At 48.7% G+C, this 20,985-nt stretch overlaps 2 protein-coding genes across 3 annotated transcripts; both read right to left on the bottom strand.

Moving 5' to 3' along the window:
* Positions 1–3,303: 3,303 nt before the first annotated feature.
* Positions 3,304–3,826, bottom strand: LOC139030036 (large ribosomal subunit protein uL23). The gene has a single exon (XM_070451908.1). The coding sequence runs from the start codon at positions 3,819–3,821 to the stop codon at positions 3,345–3,347; it is 477 nt and encodes a 158-aa protein (XP_070308009.1). The 5' UTR covers positions 3,822–3,826; the 3' UTR covers positions 3,304–3,344.
* A 4,903-nt stretch (positions 3,827–8,729) lies between these two features.
* Positions 8,730–20,667, bottom strand: LOC110148802 (cytochrome P450 2A13). Of its 2 annotated transcripts, XM_070450825.1 has the most exons (10): positions 20,567–20,667; positions 20,053–20,145; positions 15,957–16,119; positions 14,731–14,880; positions 14,342–14,502; positions 12,786–12,962; positions 11,402–11,543; positions 10,527–10,714; positions 9,731–9,872; positions 8,730–9,234 (listed from the first exon to the last, which is right to left on the bottom strand). In XM_070450825.1, the coding sequence occupies exons 2-10, from the start codon at positions 20,053–20,055 to the stop codon at positions 9,053–9,055; spliced, it is 1,308 nt and encodes a 435-aa protein (XP_070306926.1). In that variant the 5' UTR covers positions 20,056–20,145; positions 20,567–20,667; the 3' UTR covers positions 8,730–9,052. The 2 variants fall into 2 exon arrangements, with proteins under 2 accessions (XP_070306926.1, XP_070306925.1); XM_070450824.1 differs by lacking the exons at positions 20,053–20,145; positions 20,567–20,667 and adding an exon at positions 16,638–16,865.
* Positions 20,668–20,985: the final 318 nt, after the last annotated feature.

Here is a 20,985-nt window from a genome sequence, read left to right as displayed (position 1 = left end):
GAGTGTCTATGCCCACTATAGCATATTTTAGGGTAATGAGTGCTAGGTCCATGGGGAACTTAGAAAAGGCAACCATTCCAGTGGCTAATACAGGCATACCTGTTGGTCTTGCAGTATGTTCAGTTCAGTTTAGTTTATGTTCAGTTCAGTTCAGTCTCTCAGTTGTGTCTGACTCTTTGCAACCCCATGGACTGAAGCATACCAGGCTTCCCTGTCCATCACCAACTCCCAGAGCTTGCTCAAACTCATGTCCATCGATGCCGTCCAACCATCTCATCCCCTGTTGTCCCCTTCTCCTCCTGTCTTCAATCTTTCCCAGCATCAGGGTCTTTTCCAATGATTTAGCTCTTTGAATCAGGTGGCCGAAGTATTGGAGTTTCAGCTTCAACATCAGTCCTTCCAATGAACACTCAGGACTGATCTCTTTTAGGATGGCCTGGTTGGATCTCCTTGCAGTGCAAGGGACTCTCAAGAGTCTTCTCCAACACCACAGTTCAAAAGCATCAATTCTTTGGTGCTCAGCTTTCTTTATGGTCCAACTCTCACATCCGTCCATGACTACTGGAAAAACCATAGCTTCGACTAGACAGACATTTGTTGGCAAAGTAATGTCTCTGCTTTCTAATATTCTGTCTAGGTTGGTCATAGCTTTTCTTCCAAAGAGCAAGTGTCTTTTAATTTCATGGCTGCAGTCACCATCTACAGTGATTTTGCAGCCCAAGAAAATAGTCTGTCACTGTCTCCACTGTTTTCCCATTTGCCATGAACTTACGTTCAGTAACTCCCTTAAAATTATAGGGAGTATCTTGTTTAAATTTAGTGGGATCTCCAGGTGTAACTGTATTGAGCCCTGTATTGATTACGTTCACAAAGGCTTGCCAATTTGCACATTTCAGCATGCTAATTTGGAATCTGTTGTGTAAAGGCACAAAAGCCATTCAGTCTCTTTTATCTTTTGAATGTACAAATTCTCTCTATAAATCTTGGACTTCCACTTAGATCAAATTGGGATTTTTTTTTCTCCAGTTTATTTATTTATTTATTTAGCTACTCTTGGTCTTAGTTGCGACACACGAAATCTTCCATCTTCATTGGGGCATGTGGGATCTTTAGTTATGGCATAAGGGATCTTGTTCCCTGATCAGGGATTGAACCCAGGCCCCCTGCATTGGGAGCATGGAGTCTTAACCACTGGACCACCAGGGAAGTCCCTCCAGTTTTTGTTTTGTTTTTTCTTCCTGTATCCAGAGCTCTCTTTCTCTCTCTTCCCTGGCACCTTCTCTCTCTCCTCCCTCATTCCTTTTCTTCCTTCCTTCTTTTTTTTCTTTCATCATTGGATATACTTCAGAGGAAGGGGTAGTTACCTCTAATCTGATCATATTCATACATTTCTTACTCCGTGTGTGCCTGCTAAGTTGCTTCAGTTGTGTCTGACTCTTTGCAATCCCATGGACTGTAGCCCACCAGGCTCCTCTGTTCATGGAATTTTCCAGGCAAGAATACCAGATGGGTTGCCATTTCCTATTCCAGAGGGTCTTCCACCCGGAGAGATTGAACTTGCATCTCTTGCGTCTCCTGCATTGGCAGGCAGATTTTTTACTACTGCACCACCTGGGAAGCCTGTGAAATAGAATACTAAAAAAAAGTGGGGTGCCACTGTAATAAATACCTGAAATGTGGGTGGCTTTGGAGTTGTATAAGGAGTAGAGGCTGGAAGAATTTTGAGGCACATGATAAAAGGTGTCTCGACTGCCTTAAATAAATTATTGGTAGAAATATATATGTTAAAAGAACTGTTGATGAGGACTCAAAAGGAAGGAAATGTGGAATGTGCTTTGAAATTGGAGGAAATATATCGTGGCAGAAAGCTTAGCTGAATTGGGTGTTACAGTTGTATGGGAAGCAGAACTTGTAAACAATGAACTTGGATATTTAACTGAGGATATTTGCACGCAAAACATTGAAGGTGTGATCTGGTTACTTTTTACCTCTTACGGCAACCCACTTCAGTATATCTTGCCTGGAGAATCCAATGGACAGAGGAGCTTGGTGGGCTACAGGCTACAGGGTCTGAGAGTCAGACAAGACTGAACGGCTTTCTCTTCTTTTTCCTCTTAGTGCTTATAGTAAAATGAGAGCGGGCAGAGATAATTTGAGGAAAGGGATATTAAGCAAAAAGGAGCTGGGACTTGATTTCAAGGAAATTCAAGAATAGGACTTCATTAACCCCTTTGTGTAAATACCAAAGAGCACATTTGCTGGGTCATGTGATAGACAATGTTCAGCTTTGTAAGAAGCTGCCAAATTGTCTTCCAAAGAGGCTGAGCCCTTTTGCGTTCCCACCAGCCACCAGTGACAGAACCTGCTGTGCTACATCCTTGCCAGCACTTGGTCTTGTCAGTGTTCTGGATTTTAGCTGTTCAGTAGATGTGTATCCCAGATAGCTCAGTATTTTTAAGATTTGTTAATTCCCTAATGAAATGTGATGTCAAGTATTGCTTCTTATGCTTATTAGCTATGTGTATCTCTTCTTTGGTGTGGGGGTCTGTTCGGAATTTTTGCCCATTTAAAAACTGGGTTGCTTTTTCCTTTTCCTTTTCTTTTTTCAAGAAACATTTATTTTTTTAGCTGTGCTGGGTCTTAGTTGCACCATGCAGGATCTTTTTAAATTGCAGCATGTGGAATCTAGTTCCCTGACCAGGGATGGAAACTGTGCCCTGCATTGGGAGCACGGAGTCTTGGCCACTGGACCACTAGGAAAGTCCCTGGGTTGTTTTTATCTTACTGTCCAGTTTTATGTCTTTTTATTTTGGTATATTTTGGATACAAGTCATTTATCAGATATGTGCTTTGCAAGCATTTGCTCCCAGTCTGTAGCTTGTATTTTTCATTCTCTAAACTGGCCTTTGCAGAACAGAAGTTTTGATTTTTGTTGTAGTCCACTTATTAATTGGATTGTACATTTGGTGTTGTGTCTCAGAAGTCATTGTCAGACCCAAGGACACCTAGATTTTCTGTGTTATCTTCTAAAAGTCTTCTTTTCCATTCTACGTTTAGATCCTTGATCAATTTTGAATTGACTTTGGTAGACAGTGTCAGGGCTGTGTCCAGATTCATTTCCTTTATCCATGTGGATATTCAACTGTTCTGGCATCATTTGTTGAAAAGACTATACTTTCTTGGTTGAATTGCATCTGTTCCTTTGTGAACATTCATTTTTGAATGTTGATCCAGGCTTTACCCTAGGAATAATCTTCACTGGCTGTATTGCTCTTTTTTTTTTTTTTTTTTTTTTTTTACATAGTGAAAACTTTTATATTTGGAATTAGCCAGCTGGACTCAGTTTAGATGATCCCAATTTTGTTGGCAACATCCAAAGCATCATAGTCAGGAGCCAGTCGAACATATGCCTTCTTCTCTCCATCAGGCCTTATCAGAGTATTGACCTTAGCCACGTCAATGTCATAGAGCTTCTTCACAGCCTGTTTAATTTGGTGCTTATTGGCCTTGACATCCACAATGAATACCAGTGTGTTGTTGTCTTCTATTTTCTTCATGGCTGACTCGGTGGTGAGGGGGAATTTGATGATGGCATAGTGGTCAAGTTTGTTTCTCCTAGGGGCGCTCTTCCGAGGATATTTGGGCTGCCTCCTGAGCCGCAGTGTTTTGGGCCGCCGGAAGGTGGGTGACGTCCGGATCTTCTTTTTCTTGTGGCTGTGGACACCTTTCAACACTGCTTTCTTGGCCTTCAAAGCCTTTGCTTTGGCTTCAGCTTTAGGAGGGGCAGGGGCTTCCTTCTTCGCCTTCGGCGCCATCTTCATGAAAAAAAAAGCTGTATTGCTCTTTTTTAAATTTTTTTAACATATGTTGATGGGTTTGATTTGCTAATATTTTGTTGACAATTTTTGTATCTGTATTTATGAGGGATATTGGTCTGTAACTTCCGGTTTTGTACTATCATTGTCTCACTTTGGCATCAGGAGAATACTGGCCTCCTAAAACAAGTTGAGAAGTATTTCCTTATCTTCTGTTTTCTGCAAGAGATCATGGAGAAGGATGCTAAGTAGCCACTGTAGCCAACACTGTCTGAAAAATTACACGTCAAAGCCATGTTTTGATACTTTCCTTTGTGGTACTTCTTTGGAAAGCCTGGGAACCATTTTTTTTTTCCTCTCCACTTCCTGCTGATCCCACTGGCCCATTTAAAGGAGAATGGAATGTCCCTGGTAGAGGAAGAAAGGATTCTTTCCTTCCTGTTGTCTTGTTATTCCTGCCAATATCACCACAGCAACAGAGAGGGCAGGAATGGCATTCTATGTAGAGGGAACAGTTGATTCAAATGCCTGCAGATGTGATGAATCCACACACAGTGACAGAAGTTTGATGAGCTTGGGGAATAGGATCTATTTAGTGTCATGGAATGGATGCCATGAAATGAAACTGGGAGAGGAGGGCAGAACCCAGGCTGGAAAGGATCTTGGAGACTAACTCAGCAAGTTAAGCTTTAAGCTTTCGCTCTTCAAACTGATGATTCATAAAAGCAACTTGAGGGGTTGCCACCAGCATTAAAAAAATAAAACAGAAGACAATACAAAATATCAGCATGCCTTTTGTGAGTAAGAAAAGCACTGCTTCAGTTGTTTATACAGGTTTACATGCATCCTGGGAACAGCCACATGTGGAACATCAGTCATCTGAGTCAGGGGTGATGTGACATCTGCATTTTCATCCCTCTGCCTCCTTTCTCCAAAACCTTTCTTCCAAGCACCATTCCCCTCTCTCAGAATTCCTCTGGGGGCAGGAGGTCCATCCGAATCATCATTGGAACCTCCAGAGAAGCACACTGGAGCCCAGCTGTCTGCCTTTGTCCTGTCCTGTGTTACTTACGCAGATTCTTTTTTTAAAAAATAGTTATTTATTTGGTTCTGTCAATCCTTAGTTGCAGTACTCGGGATCTTTGCTGTGTCATGTGGGATCTTCCGTGGTATCACACAAATTCTCTAGTTGAGGTGTGCGGGCTTAGTCGCTCCTCAGCATGTGAGATCTCAGTTCCCAGACCAGGGATCAAACCCACATCCCCTGCACTGGTCCTACTGGACTGCTAGGGAAGTCCCTGGGCAGATTCTCTAACCTTCCTCTGAGTCCCCCTGCTCATCTGTAACATGAGTTCATTATAGTCTCACCTTGCAGACACTTGTAAGGTGTCTGGTTTGAATGAGTGCACGCGTAAGTGATGTTATGGATTAAACTGTGTCAAGAAGCTATGCTGAAGTCTGAACTCCCAGCACCTAAGAGTGTGATCTTATTTGGAAAAAGAATCACTGAAGATAGAATCAGTAAAGATAGAGTCATCCTGGAGTATGACTGGTATCCTTACAAAAAGATGGCCATGTGCAGAGAGACAAACACAAGGAAGATACCATGTCATGACAAAGGCAGAGTTCCCAATTGTACGGCTGCAAGCCAAGCAACTCCAAAGACTGTTGCAAGCCACTGAAAGCTAAGAAGAGGCAAGGAAGGATTCCCCAGTGGTTTCAGAGGGGGCGTGATCTGGCTGGCCTTGATTTTGGGTTCAGGTTGCATAACTGTGAGACGATATATTTCTGTTGATGTAAGCCCAACTTGTGATACTCATACAAGGGGCTCAACATGGTGCTTGGCATATAGCAGGCACTCAACACACGCTACTTGTGGTTGTCATTATGGCAACAACAGGTGTCTAAGGATTCTTGGCTAGGCAGAAGACAATAGTGAAAAACAAGCCACACAGAAACATCACTACTCTCATCCTCTCATCCCTGCAGCCACTGAGTTTTTAAGTTCAGCACTACGCCATATTTCAATCTTCAAATAATTCTTGTGAGGAAGGAGTCAGATGAGAAAGAGAGGCCAGAGAGAGGCTCAGGAAGACCCAAGGACTTATTAATAGCAACAAAGCTTGGACCAGAATCCAGGGCTCCTGTTCACACCTCCACCCCAGCACTGTCTCTTTGCTGGGTTGGGTCACTGGCCCTTCCAGAGCAACAAAGCTGGGAGCGTCTATCTGGACAGGTGAGAAGGACACACTGGTGGTTAGAATGTGACTTCTCCTGGCACCTTTGGTGATGCCTTGATGGAGTCCCGATTTTCCCTTTTCAAGTGTAAGTTTGAAGATTCCGGAGATTAATACGTGTTCTCTCTTCCCTCTCGTCTCCCTTTTTGCTGGACAAAGACCTACTAGCCACTCTACCTTTCCCTGGAGATGTGCCTCATTGTCAGAACCCAGCTAGCTCCAGCCCTTCCTTTGCTCTCTTAACTCTTTCTCAGAAGGAAATTTCAACTTGGAGAAATGACATTTGCCACCAGAGGGGCTAAGAATGCAGTTCCCAAGGATGTGGGCAGGGGAAACTCTGATGCTAAAATTCTGAGCTTCAAGAATTCCAAGCATCAGTAATTCAAACGTTCTGTGTCTAAGGTTGTGGGAACCTGAGATTCCACAATTATGATTGTGGACCCTGCAGTTCCAAGAGTCAACAGTTTAGTTACGCCACGATTCTGAGATTTCCCCCAGGTGTGGTTTCTGGAAGCCTCTTAAAGTGACATGCATATGGATGGGTAAGGTTTGATTCTGTCTCTGGATTGTTAGGGACTTCCCTGGTGGCTCAGATGGTAAACAATCTGCCTGCAATGCAGGAGACCTGGGTTCTACCCCTGGGTCAGGAAGAGCCTCTGGATAAGGAAATGGAAACCCACTCCAGTATTCTTGCCTGGATTATCCCATGGACAGAGGAGCCTGGCAGGCTACAGTCTATGGGGTCACATAGAGTTGGACATGACTAACGCTTTCACTTTTCACTTCACTGAATTGTTAAATAGTGTGCTTGTAATAATAAAGAACGTGACACTGGGGATTCTTAGCTCTTCCCAATGAGTATGAAGCAGCCAATTCATGGAACCCAAGTGGTCAAACACAGACAATGGAAATTGAAAATCCTGAGAATCAGCCTGTTAGGAAACTTGCAGCGTTCAAAGGACCAGATTTCCTCTCACTTGATCTCAAATCACTGGTCCTTCAAGTGTGGCAAGTTTTGTGGAGGCAACACCTGTGTAGCATTTAGATCTAAGGTTAGAACTAACCAGAGGTCTAACACAAAGATCTAAAGCTGATGTGTGTACTGGGAATTCCTAATAATGTACTTTCACAACCTTGAGAAATTCCACAGAAATAACACCTGGAAAAATAGAATATATTAAGAAACTGTGTTAATGATTATCTTGCATGTTTTTCTTAAGAATAATCACCTTGTTACAAACCCCAAGGCCAGACCCAGCAGGGAGTATGACTGGGATCATGAAAGCACAGACCTTGGAGCCCTGGGTCAGCGTCAGACATGAACACTGCCTGTGCACTTGCTGATTGTTCCCGAGACTAGCCCAGGAGGGAACGACCTGGGGCAAACACAAGGAGATCTGGACTATGTCAGTGTAGTCCATGGCACTTAGGAGTTCGTGATTAACACAGCATGTGTCTTGAGAAAGATAAGCTCTGAGAAAGTCTTGTAGTCTGCAATTAGGAATAAAAACTGGACTCAGAGTGGACTCTGCACCTCAGTCCCATAGAGGATGCAGGTCCTCTGATCCATTGCACCAGACTTCGTTTTCTGTCTTCATTCTCGTTGCTCGCACCTGGACCACTAGGGCAACAGATGTGTATGAGTTTTCAGGCTGTGCAGTGCTGAAGGATGCCACTTCCAAGGGGACATACACAAACTTATCTGAGAGTAAGCAAGTGATTCAGGGACACACCACAGATCTCAGATCCATCAGAGAGAGCCCCACCTTCAGAAACTCATAGGAAATATGACCTCCTGCATATATTCTGGAGAACAGGTGATCATATACTTGCCCGTGTGCATGCACACACATGCACACACACAAACATGGCTGCATTGCTACCAAACTTCTGGCATTTCTCTGAAAGCGCTTCTCTCTCCCATCCATTTTATTATGAAGTCTGACTTCTAGGGCTTCCCTGGTAGTCCAGTGGCTAAGAATCTATCTTGCAATGCAGGAGACACAGGTTCCATGCCTGGTCCGGGAAGATCCCACTTGCTATGGGGCAGCTAAGCTGGGGCATCACAACTACTGAAACCCGTGCCCCTGGAGCCTGTGGTCTGCAACAAGAGAAGCCATCGAAATGAGAAATCCAAGCTCTGCAACGAAGAGTAGCCCCTGCTTGCTGCAACTAGAGAAAAGCCTGTGTGCAGCAATGAAGACCTAGCACATCCAGAAAAACAACACCAACAACAGTCTGACTCCTGTCAGACACAGTAGCCTTATCTAGTGGTAGGCACAAAATACGCTTTGTCATCCAAAGTGTGCCCGAGTGGCGAAGAGCGTAGGCAAGTGTGTAGTGAAGCCAGGTGAGCTGCCTGTCAGGACTCTAGAAAAGTCCCCTGGACAGAGCTGTTCAGGTTGTGTAATAATGTAATAAGTTGCTGTGTTTTCACTTGAGGAAGGGATGCTACCCAAGGACTGTGGGTTAAGTATGGCCACGTGTACTCACGTACTTGCTGAGTACTGACTGACTTGTGTTCTGTGGGACCTCAGAAAGACTTAACCTTTCTGGGCCTCATCTTTGCTATCTGTAAAATGGGCATATATACTGTTCCCTATCACAGTAGGTTTGTGAGCATGAAGTGAGGTGAGTTTAAGACACTTTAAGCATAGAACTGACACAGAATACTTGCTCAATAAATAATATCTGCTATTGTTATTATTCAAAGTATAACATAAGGTGTCTTTTCCTCTCATCTAATCTCTAGCAAGCTTAACAAAGAGTCCGTTCTGTTTCTTCTTTCTCTCCTATCCACCTTGCCCTTTCCTCCCCACCGTCCACTATTCCCCATCCTTAGCCCCGCCCCTTCCCTAACCCCGCCCCTAGCCCCTCCCCTCCACTCCCATACCCCTCCTTTCCCCATCCTTAGCCCCTCCCCTTCCCCATAACCCCGCCCAGGCCCTTCCCTCCCCCATTTGCTCCTCCCACCAGCGCTACCCCGGGCACAGCCCTGACTCAGCGGGGCAGGAAGCTCATGGTGTAGTTTGGAGGGATGGTGGCAAAGCCCACTAGTTTTGGGGACACGTCGATGTCCTGGGGCAACTGTGGGGACTTGAAGCGGAAGTTCTGCATGATGGTTGTAAGGAAGAGGAAGAGCTCCATTCTGGCGAGGCCTTCTCCGAAACAGTACCGCTTTCCTGAAGGACCAGAGTGGGAGGCACAGAGGTGAGGCCTGTTCTCACTGTTGCCCGACCCCCACTACCGACCCCCAGCTGCATCCTCTCAGGGAAGAAGGGCTGGAATATCGAGGCTGGAGAGACTTGCAGAGAAGTTGCTACTCCTCTCTGAGCCTGTTTCCCTAGAACTTTTGGTGGGATGAGCCCAGACTGTAGCAATTGGAACTTTGGATGCCCCCTGCCCCTAAATACACTCTCAAATATGACTACTGCTGTCATCGCCTTTCTAAGAATCTGAAGGAAATCTCTCACTCTGGGCCTTGATTTTCCCTATCTCTGAAATGGGTATGATCATTCCTTTTCTTTTGCTTTGGCCCAGGCTCTTGGTAGTTATGGGGATTGCTGATTGGCCCCAGGGTATATGGTAAGAAGGACTTCCACGCTGGAGAAAGAAGCTAGGTTAAGCCTTAGCGATGAAGGAGGCCCCTGTGGGTGTTGACTTGGCGGTGTCTCTTACCGATGGAGAAAGGCACAAAAGCATCATTCTTCTTAAATTGCCCCTTTTCGTCCAGGAAGTGCTGGGGGTTGAAATCTCGGGGGTTGGAGAAGAACTTGGGGTCTCTCAGCACAGAGCCCAGCATAGGGAACACTTCGGTGCCCTGGTTGAGAGGAGGGAGGGGACTTTGATAAGGTGGAGTAGGGGATGGGTATGATGAAAGCACACTGTGGGCAGAGGGGGAATTTGGGTGCCCTACGTGAGGACAAGTGGAAGGCATGGGAGTTGGGGTCCTCCGAAGGAGGTGCTTTGGGGGACATGAGATTCATGTCCTCGGGACAGGAAGTTTGGCTGACATGAGGCTTATGTCCCCTGAGAAGGGAAGTTTGAAATGCACGGGTTCTATGTCTCCTGGAGCGGATGGTTTTGGGGACACGTAGTTCATGCCTCCCATGGGAGGAGGTTGAGGGGGTGGGAGGGTCATGTTCCCTGAGACAGGAATTTTGGGAGACATGGGGTTTGTGTCCCTCTAGGAAGGATGCTTGGGGGACATGAGATCATGTCCTTGAAGGTCTAGGGGAAATGAGGTTCATTTCTCTTAAGACAGAAATTTGGGGGGCACATAGGGTTCATATTCCTTGAGGCAAGAGGTCTGGGGAGGTGTGAAATTCAGGAGTCTCCAAGGGGGAAGGTGGCAGGGACACGGTAGTGGGGAAAGTCTTTGATTAGGGGAGTGGGTCCCATGGGTCACGGGCTGGGAAGGTTCTAAGGGCAACGGGGTTTAGGGTCACAGGGATCGGGCTGGGTGGGGCAGCACCTTGGGGAGGAGGAAGTCTCGAAACTTGGTATCCTTGATGACTCTGCGGGCCAGGCCCATGGGGATCATGTCTCCGAATCTCTGGATCTCGTGGATCACAGCCTCTGTGTAGGGCATCTTGGCTCGGTCCTCAAACTTGGGCTGACGGTTCTTGCCGATTACGCGGTCAATCTCCTCATGGACTTTGGCTAGGGGACGGGGGAGAATATATTTAGCTCTTGAGGGGACTCGGGGCAGGAATGAAAATCCAAATATGTACAACATGCATGACATCCATGTGTGATGTGGATGCAGACCACTCAGATCAGACGTCGGCTGTAGACACTGTCAGGGCAGGGTCTTGTTCACTTTGTTGTTGTTTAGTTGCTTCTGTCGTGTCTGACTGTGACCCCATGGATTGTAGCCTGCTGGGCTTCTCTGTCCATGGGATTTCCCAGGCAGAAATACTGGAGTAGGTTGCCATTTCCTTCTCCAGGGGATCTTCCTGACCCAGGGATTGAACCTGCATCTCCTGCACTGGCAGGCAGGTTCTTTACGACTGAGCCTCCAGGGAAGCCCACCTGTTCACCTGGTCCTATGGAAATCACAGGGGAGGTACAAAGGAGGAGTCCTGGGGAATGTCTGGAGGAGGGGGCGGTGGGCACTTGGTTGGGTCAGCCGCAGGAACTATATACCAATCTGTTCAGATATTTTCAATGTTTTAACAGCTGGTGAGACTTGGCTGGTGCTTATCAGGCAAACATCACCTAGTCTCTAGAGAGCAGAGCGTGTTTGAGGGTCCATGGCCCTGAGAGAGGTGGGACCACTGCAGCAGGCTCAGAGGAATTTGGGGGAGGGGTCCATGGTGCCCGCTTCCCTGCCCTGTCCAGCCTTACCCTCCACATCTGGGTGCTTCATGAGCAGCAGGAAGCCATACCGCATGGTTGTGCTGACCGTCTCTGTGCCCGCAAAGAAGAGGTTCAGTGTTGTCATCACCAGGTTCTTCCTGTAGAACTCCGTGTTGGGATTCTCCTTCTCCTGCATGGACAGAGGGCTCCAGGTAAGCTCACTTCCCTATGCCCATCTGGGGGTTTCCCCTTTGGACCTGCCTCTTTATTTTATAGGGGCTTCCCCAGTGGCTCAGACAGAATCCGCCTGCAATGCAGGAGACTCAGGTTCAATCCCTGGATCAGGAATATCCTCCGGAGAAAGGAATAGTTACCCACTCCAGTATTCCTGCCTGGAGAATCCCATGCATGGACTGAGGAGCTTGGAGGGCTACAGTCCATGGGGTCGCAAACCATCAGACACGACCAAGTGAGTAACAACACTCTATTTTATTACTTTTTCAAATTAAACCCCCCTTTTTTTTGGCTGTGTCACATGACTTGCAGGATCTTCCCTGACCAGGGATTAAACCCTGGGCCCTTGGCAGTGAGAGCGCAGAGTCCTAACCACTGGGGCCTGCACGCTAAGTCGCTTCAGTGGTGTCCACCTCTTTGTGACTCCATGGGCTGTAGCCCACCAGGTTCCTCTGTCCATGGGATTCTCCAGGCAGAAATACTGGGTTGCTGTACCCTCCTTCAGGAGATCTTCCTGACTCAGGGATCAAACCCATGTCTCTTATGTCCCCTGCATTGGCAGGTGGATTCTTTACCACTCGTGGGTAACCTGGGAAACCTGGTGCACGGTAGTTTTACAGAAACGTTTGCTACCATGATTCACATTCATTAAGTCCTGCCTGTGGGCAAAACGGCTCAATAGGTGGAATGTGTGCTGTGCTAAGTCATTTCAGTCGTGTCTGACTCCATGAGACCCCATGGACTGTAGCCCGCCAGGCTCTCTCTCCATGGGATTCTCCAGGCAAGAATACTGGAGTGGGTTGCCCCGTCCTCCTCTAGGGGATCTTCCTGACCAGGGATCAAACTCACATCTCTTATGTCTCTTGCATTGGCAGGTGGGTTCTTTGCCACTAGTGCCACCTGGGAACTCCAGTAGTGGAAGAGTGATGGTTAATTATCCCTGGGATTGTGAAGATTATTAGGTTCAGTTCAGTTCAGTGGCTCAGTCGTGTCCAACTCTGCGACCACATGGATGGCCACACGCCAGGCTTCCCTGTCCATCACCAACTCCTGGAGCTTACTCAAACTGTCCATAGAGCTGGTGAGTTATTATTAGGTTGGGGGGGGGTGATTTCAATGGGCCTCTGTCCTCCTCCACCCCCAGCCTGATTTCCCTCTGCCTGGCTCTGGACCTCTTCATCCTGCTGTGGGGGTGTACCTCCTGCATGCGGATGAGGAAGGAGTCGATGAAGTCCCGTGGGGAGTTGGGGTCCAGTGTGCGCTGGTTTTGTTCCACCTTCTTGGCTATGAAGTCCTCCAGTCCCTGCAGCTCCTTAAAGGCCTGTTGCTGTGGCCCTGGCAGATATTTCATCACTGAGTAGAACATCTCGTAGAGCTGAGGATGGGAAGGGGAGAAGGGGAGGGAAGGACAGCTGTCAGTGTGCAGGACCTGGTGGGAGTGGGCCCTGACTCAGGACAAGGCAGGTACTGGGTTATAGGCGCCTGCCCTGATGTTTACACATTTTGATGAGGCTGGATGGGAATGTGTTTTCACAATGAGTTACGTGTGAGGGCCCCTGTCCAAGGATTAAAGTGAGATGGACTGGGACACCATTCAGATATTCAGATGATGTTGGATTGGAGAAACACACCCGGGGTTCATATATTCAGATGAGGTTGGGTTGGGAGACACCTGTCCAGGTGTTTAGCTATTCAGGCAGGACTTGTATGGGAGGGTGGTCACCTGCCTAAGTGTTTAGGCATTGGTGTGGTCTCAGTTGGACACAACTGTCCCAATGTTTAGAGGGAGGGGTCTGGGTTGGGGTTTCTGTGCAGGTGTTGAGGTACTAAAGTGGGGTTGGGGTGCAGGTGTTAAGGTGGGGAGATACCTGTTCAGGTATTCAGATATTCAAATGGGCCAATGGAAGGCACTTCTGTAGGTGCTGGAAATGAGCTGGATCAGGGGACACTTATTTGTATGTGTGGGGAACAATCTACTTAGGTGTTTATGCATTTAGGGGTCTTGGTTGGGGTACCTGCTACATGTTCAGCTATTTAAGTGAACTGGGGAGGGGGCGCTCTCTGGAGATTCCAGTGGGCTGGTTTTGGGACATCTGTGTGGAGAACCAATGATTTTGGTGGGCTGAATTTTGAAGCACCAGGTGTCCAGGTAGTCAGGAAGTGGGCTGAGGTGACCACTTGCCAGGTGTTAAGAAATTCAGATGGAAAGAAAATATCTTTTTTTTTCTTTTTTTTTTGCCATGCCAAGCAGCATGTGGGATCTTAGTTCCCCGACTGGGGATTGAACCCATGCCTCCTGCATTGGAAGCACAGAGTCCGAACCACTGGACCACCAAGACGTCCCCTCCCCTTTTTTGAGATGGAGTGTCTAAAAAGGGACCACTTGTTAAAGACTAAGATAAGCTGGGATGAGGACACCTGTCCTGGTAAGAAAGCTGGGTTGAGGACATGTATCTTTTCTGCAGGGTATTTTTTTTTTTTTCTTCTTTCTTCTTCTTTTGTTTTTTTGGTGGAGGGTGCATCTTTTGAGATATCCAGGTGTCCTTGGAGACTGGGTATTGGGCTTTGGTGCAACTGTTGAGTTGTCCAAGAGTGGTGGTCTGGTTTTGAGGGGACCCTGTCTGGGGGAGGATGGGAGTTTGGGGCACTTGTGTGTGTGTGTGTGTGTGTGTGTGTGTGTGTGTGTGTGTGTTGGGGGAGGGCATTTGGCAGGTTGCGGTAGGGGCAGGGTAGAGCCAGGTCGACTTGGGTTACCTGCCCGGTAGACGTAGCAGTGAACTGGAAGCTTCCCAGCATCATTCGCAGTAGTGACAGGAACTCTTTGTCCTCGTAGTCAAAGCGGTCCCCGAAGACAATGGAGCTGATAACATTGGAGACTGTTCGGCTCAGGAAGAAGGTGGGATCGACGAAGGCGCCTGGGGGGATGAGAGCGGAGGGAGTTGGGGAGAGACAGGGATTTAGCGGAGAGTCAGCTCAGCAGTCTGATGCCGTCTGAGAAGTGAAGGAGGGCACGGCAGTGCTGAGCTAAACTTCCAGCACCGGACCCTAGGGTCTAGACCAGCCCCGGGCTCCCTGGCTCACGGGCCCCCTTCCCGGGTGTTTCCCTCCTCCTCCTCGCACACTGCGGGGTCCCCCCGGCTCACCGCGAGTGCCCCGGAAGGCCTCGATGAGGAAGCCCGCCTCCTCCTGGATGCGTTCTTCGATGCCGCGTTTGCCCACGCCGAAGTCCCGCAGCGTCGTAATGGAGAAGCGCCGGAGCTGCCTGGCGCGCTCCCCGTTGCTGAACGCCACGCCTGCGGAGGCAGCGCAGGAGTTGGACGAGGGCAGAGCGAGGCAGGGCCCAGACCAGCCCCGGGCTCCCGGGCTCCCTGGAGGGAGAAGGGGCGGGCCGAGAGAGCAAGGGGCGCGGAAGGGGGTAGAGAGCCAGAGTAGGGTGCAGAGGGGAAGGAGGGGTAGAGGGTGGGCGAGAGCAAGGGGAGAGGGAGGGAACGGGGAGACAGACAGAGACAGACTGAGGCCAACAACGCAGAGTCAGAGAAATGCAGAGACCGAGGGCGAAGAACTGAATCGGAAAGAGTGAGGCGAGACAGATGTGTCAAGAGACACAGAAGCACTCGGGGGAGAGGAGACAGAGGAGGGAAGGAGGGGAAGTAAGATGCATGGAGATCTGGGAGGCAGACATAACCATGGCAAATTCTAAGGAACTCCCCTGCTGGCTCAGACGGTAAAGAATCTACCTGCAATGCAGGTGACCTGGGTTCCATCCCTGGGTTGGGAAGATCCCTGGAGGAGGAAATGGCAACCCAGTCCAGTATTCTTGCCTGGAGAATCCCATGGACAGAGGAGCCTGGCTGGGTACCGTCCATGGGGTCACAAAGAGTTGGACTAACACAGACACACGCAAGGAGAAGAGAGAAAAATAGGGAGAAAGAGACAGGGAGGCCCTGGGGGGAAAGAGAGACTGTTACTAAGAGATGGAGGCATGGAGATTTTGAAGCAGAGATAATGTGAGATTCTAAGATGAAGGAAGAAGAAAGAGAGAGGGCAGGAAAGAGAAACTGGGGGGACGCCCAGAAGCTGAAAAGAAGAAAAAGACCAAAAGGCATATGGAGATAGAAGACCGGGGTTCCAAAGCAGAAATCCCAAGAGGCTCTAAGAGACACAGAGAAAGAAGAGACATCAAGTGAAAGGGGACAGGGGCAGAGAGAAGCCGGGAGAAACAGAGATGCAGAAACTCTAAGACCAGATAGAGCAGGGGGAGGCAGAAGTGCGCAGGACTGGAGAAGGAATAGCAGAGGCAGTCAGGAGAAAAAAGCTGGGGACCCCGAAGTCTGTCTGACCATGCCCCCTTCCCCTCAGTCTCCCTCACCATAGCCTTTGAAGAGCCAGTCAAAGGTAGCCTGCTCGCCTCGCCCACTGAATTCTTCAGCCTGGTCCACCAGAGCCTCCTTCACAGCATCATAGCCACACAGCACCACGATCTGCCGGGTCCCCAGGTGGATGGTGAACACAGGGCCGTAGCGCTCACTGATCTGATAGAGGTGAATGGGAGTTAGTTAGTGGGAGTAGCCCCTTTTCTGAACAGGCCCTGTACCCAGACCTCACATACTGGGATGCATTTCCTCACAGGTTCTGACTATCAAGGAGCTGGACAGCCCAAGATATGGTCTTCCCTGGTTAGGACCCCGATTGTTGTTGTTGTTAAGTCGCTCAGTCATGTCTGACTCTTTGCGACCCTATGGACTGTAGCCTGCCAGGCTCCTATGTCTATGGGATTTCCCATGCAAGAATACTGGAGTGGGTTGCTATTCCCTTCTCTGGGGCATCTTCCCAGTGCAGGGATCAAACCCGAGTCTCCTGTATCAGCAGATGGGTTCTTTACCTTTGGGTCACCAGGGAAGCCCCAGGACCCTGGTATTGGATGTTTAAAATTCCCTTCTTCTTTCCTAAGACTCTTGCCCAACATTGCCCATCCCCTGCCATAAAGCCCCAGATGAACTGGCCAGGCCGCCCCCCCCAACCCCGTCCCCCCATCTCTGCCCTATGACACCTTCATGAGGGAGTTGTACATCTGCTCAGTGTTCAGCTGCAGGTAGTTCCCGATGAAGGGCAGAGGAGTGGGCCCTGGAGGCAATTTCCCTTTGAGCTTCCTTTGCCGCCAGACAGACATCAAGACCATGACAGTCAGACAGGCCAGCAAAGCCACGAGGAGCAGCCCTGAGGCCAGCATGGTGGCAACTGGAGTGATGGCCTGTTGGTGATGTCTGAGATGGTTGCCTTTATACTACTTGGGAAAGCAGGACAGACTTTGGTCCTGATTATATAATTGTCTTGTTTCACCTCTCATGTCCACTCCCCACTATGCTCCCTGCCTAGCTTGGGACCCAGCCAACCAGGAAGGAGAGGGGTGGACCTCAGGTCAGGTTCACAAGGAGAGGGCCCCAAGGTGGAATTTGTGGTCTGTGGGGAGAGACTGCCGTAGGGCTGTGGACTTTGGAGTAGACAGTAGATATGTTCCAGAACTGAAGATTTTGGGGAGCCCATGAGCTTTGGACTTGGGATCTCAGAGTGAGAAGGGACCCCCAAAGTTGTGGATTTGGAGGTCTTGGGAAAGTGGAAATCACAGATCTGGATGTAAGGGTATTAGAATGGACAGGATATGTGGCTGTGGATTTGGGGGCCTTTTGGTGAGGAGGGATGTAGGTTGAAGGGTCTCGTGATGGCAGGGGGAATTCCAGGGAATGGATTCAAGGGTCTTGAGGTGAGAAAGGACCCCTGCTGTGGGTGTGGGGTTCCTGGGAGCAGAGTCCAGCTGGATCCAGACTCAGTATCTGATTCCAGATGTTGACTTGCTTTTATTTTGGACACGTTGCTCGCTCTCGATGCCCAGAAGCTTTACTGGAACCTCAAAGTGAGGTCACAGTGGGGGTCATAGAACTGACCATCTATGGTTGGGCAAGAGGTAGAAGACCAGAGCTGTGCATCTGTGGAACTTTCCACAGAACTGGAGAGTAGTAACTCACAATCTCAACCCATAGAGGAACTGGCCAGGGCTTGAGAAGTAGTAATAACCATCAGTCTGATACCAAAAAAAATCCCCAATGTTTCAAGGGTTAGAATTCACACAGCATCCCACTGGTTCCCTACCCAGATCCTTATGGAAGTCCACTGTGTTGACTGTATCATTTCTATTATTGTTAATGTTTCGCATTTCACATGTGAGTATAATGAGGACAGAAGAGAGAGAGTGGGCAAGAGGCACGCATGTGACCCCTCTCTCTCCTGCTTGGCACTTATTTCCTCTTTCTGGAATTGGGTTTCCCCACTTCCCAGAAGGTGCAAGTGGTAAAGAACCCACCTGCCAATGCAGGAGATGTAAGAGATGCAGATTCGACCCCCTGGAGGGCATAGCAACCCACTCCAGTATTCTTGCCTGGAGAATCCCATGGACAGAGGAGCCTGGTGGGCTGCAGTCTGCAGGGTCCCACAGAGTTGGACACGACTGAAGGGACTTAGCACGCATGCACCAGCGCAAAGAGAGTATTTGGAAGAGAAAGTTGTATTGGAGAGTGTGTGAAGTCCCTTTTAGAGGTGATTCCTGGTGTGTCAGGACTTTTGTTAGCAGGCAGAGGGGACTATGTCAGGAGAGATTTGGGTAAACTCCAGGGTCAGGAACAGAGAGAAGTCCTGGGATTCTGAAGTGGGTGAAGAGAAAAGAGGAGTGGTCCCATGTCCTCCCTTCACTGACATTTTTCCTTCATAATGACACTTAACCCCATCACAGTACCAACTGTGAAGATTACGTCCACATCCTCATCATCTTACTGAATCCCTATAACAGCAGGGCTGGTTTATCATTGTCTTCACTTGGCAGTTGAGAAGCCTGGGACCCTATAAAGCCACTTGCTGGAGGTCACACAGGTAGTAAGTGAGGGAGCTGGAACTGGAACTCTCTCCTGGTTCTCCTTCCATGGACTGGCCTAGCCCACCCTGGGGGCCATGTGAGAGTCAAGGTTAGAGGCAGGTGAGTGCTGACATTGGCATCAGCCTTGGACACAGGGATTACATTAGCAGGTTCTGCTTTTGGCATCAGGTAGCCCTGGGGAGGCAGGGTATCCTGTTGGCACTGAGCCTGCCCCCAGGTAGACTCTAGGGTTAAACACGTTGATACTGAACCTGATGCCAGGAAAACAGTAATAGAGCCACTTGTATCAAGAGGGCTCTGAGGGCTGCCTTCAGGACAGCATAAAGCTGGCAGCATAGAGATCCAGAGGCTGGTCCCAGTGGGTTCTGATATGAACATCCCATGGGTGCTGAGATGGATCCTCTGTGGGCCTGAGAGGGGGCCCCGGATGGACCCCAGACAGGCTCTGACAGTCGGACAACCCTGCTCAGGTGCCACCTCTAACCTTGGACAAGAACAGGTGGGTGAGGCTGGTCCTCCCGGGCCAGCATATTGCTAGATCATTCTAGGCTGCTGAGCTCTGAGTCCTTTGGGGCAGGGTCAAGGGGCAGAGAACAAAGCAGAGAGATGAAAGTTGTTTGTTGGTTTTGGAGGGGGAAGAGGAGGGCAAGAGGATTAACTCCGGGTTGGCAGGTATCAGTCTCGCAAATCCTGATCGCCAGCTGCACCTGGGCTGGCCCCATGCCTGCGTCCGCCTCTTCCCCCTTATCCCATGACAAGGAGGGAGGTAGAAATTTGGGGAGTTTGTTTTTCAATGAAATTGGCACCAGCGAGGGCACTGAGTGTTCAAACAGGCTGCTGCGAGCTGGGCGGCGAGGAGAAGCCCTTGGGGGACGGCAAGGTCAAGTGAATTTGATTTTGATGTTGGCCCCTGGAACATGGAGCGAGAGGCTACTGTCCATCATCATGTGTTATGTCTCCCGGAGGCAGGCAGGACGTGTGCTAGCCTGTGGTGGCCTGGATATGGGCTTCTAGAGTAGTAGCCCATAATCAATTAATAGACTTCAATTTTGTATATCTGAGATGCAGACAGTTGGGATCGTCAGTCCAGATGGAAAGTGAGGTTAATTAGTTCCATTTTACTACAATGGAAAAAAAGTCTGTAAGGTGAGGCCAGGCCATTTCCATCCTCTTTTGGTTAAAATATTGAGTGGTTGGTAAAGTTTTGTATATTATAAAAGTATAAAAAGCACTGAGAAAAGTAAAAACAACAACAACAGACAGTTTAAAGAGTAGCTCGTGGTGAACCCGGGAAAATCTTCTCCTTGCTGGGTCTCAGCGTCCCTTTCAGGACAATGGAATGGTAGTTAAGAGCAAGATGAAGACGTAGATTGGAATCCCCTCTGTGGTTGTGTCGCCTCGAACAGATAACCTCACCTCTCTGGACCTCATGGGGCCAATGATGGTAGCCACCTCTTAGTCTCTTATGGTGAGGAATCAGTAGGTTAATGCATTTGAGCTGCATGGTGGTAAGCACTCAGTCAGTGTTATCCGTTCTTACCATCAATCCATGGAATGAAGGCCACAGATAAGAGTTTCTCTAAGCATTCCTCTGTATTTTACATTCTCTGTCACAAAGTCTCGAAAGTTTTTCCTTTGGAAAAGGAGAAAGAGAAAGTTTGGGGGGAACCTTCCTCCCCATTTCTTCCTCTGGACAGCAGAACCGTATTCCCTGGACGTCCCTGGTGGCTCAGTAGTAAAGAATCCCACTGCCGATGCAGGAGACACTGGTTCGATCCCTGGGGTCTAAGAAGACCCCACCTGCTACAGGGCAGCTAAGGCAGTGCATCACAACTATTGAGCCTGCGCTCTGGAGCCTGAGAGCAACAGCTACTGAAGCCCCCACGATCTGCAGCAGGAGAAGCCACCATAATCAGAAGCCCGTGCACAGCCATGAAGCGTGGCCCCTGCTCACCGCGACTAGAGAAAGCCCGCGCAGCAATGACGACCCAGCACTACCAAGAAAACAAGATAAAATAAAGACGTCTCTTCTTAAAAGCAAACGAAAACTGTACCTCCTGGAGCAGTGCTAGGAAGTGGATCTCTTAGGCACCTCCTGGAGGGATGGTGGTTAGGCAGTGTCTGAGGAAGACCCTCTGGGCAGGCATGGAGCTCTGCCCAGGACTTTGCCCAGTGTTCTGTTTGTCTTTCTCCCCCCGTTTCTGACTTTCTGTGTGTCTTGCTCTTTCTCTTTCCCTGCAGGTCAGTCTGCCCTTCGACCCTCTTGTGTGCTTTTGGATTTGTTTACATTTGTGTCATTTTGTCCAGTGGATTTTCCTAGATGCCTCAGTCATTTTTCTCCTTATTTATTTATTTAGAGACATATCTTTCAGTTGAATTGATAGGCATTTATTTTGTACCTCTGAGATGCAGGCAGTGGGGATCCTCAGTCTAGATGGAAGGTGAGGTTAATTAGTTACATTGTACTACAATG

Source organism: Odocoileus virginianus, chromosome 20 (assembly GCF_023699985.2).
Source record: "Odocoileus virginianus isolate 20LAN1187 ecotype Illinois chromosome 20, Ovbor_1.2, whole genome shotgun sequence".
In the NCBI taxonomy this organism is placed as follows: domain Eukaryota; kingdom Metazoa; phylum Chordata; class Mammalia; order Artiodactyla; family Cervidae; genus Odocoileus; species Odocoileus virginianus.
The sequence above is the reverse complement of the archived record's forward strand: the minus strand, read 5'-3'. Positions and strand labels throughout refer to the sequence as shown.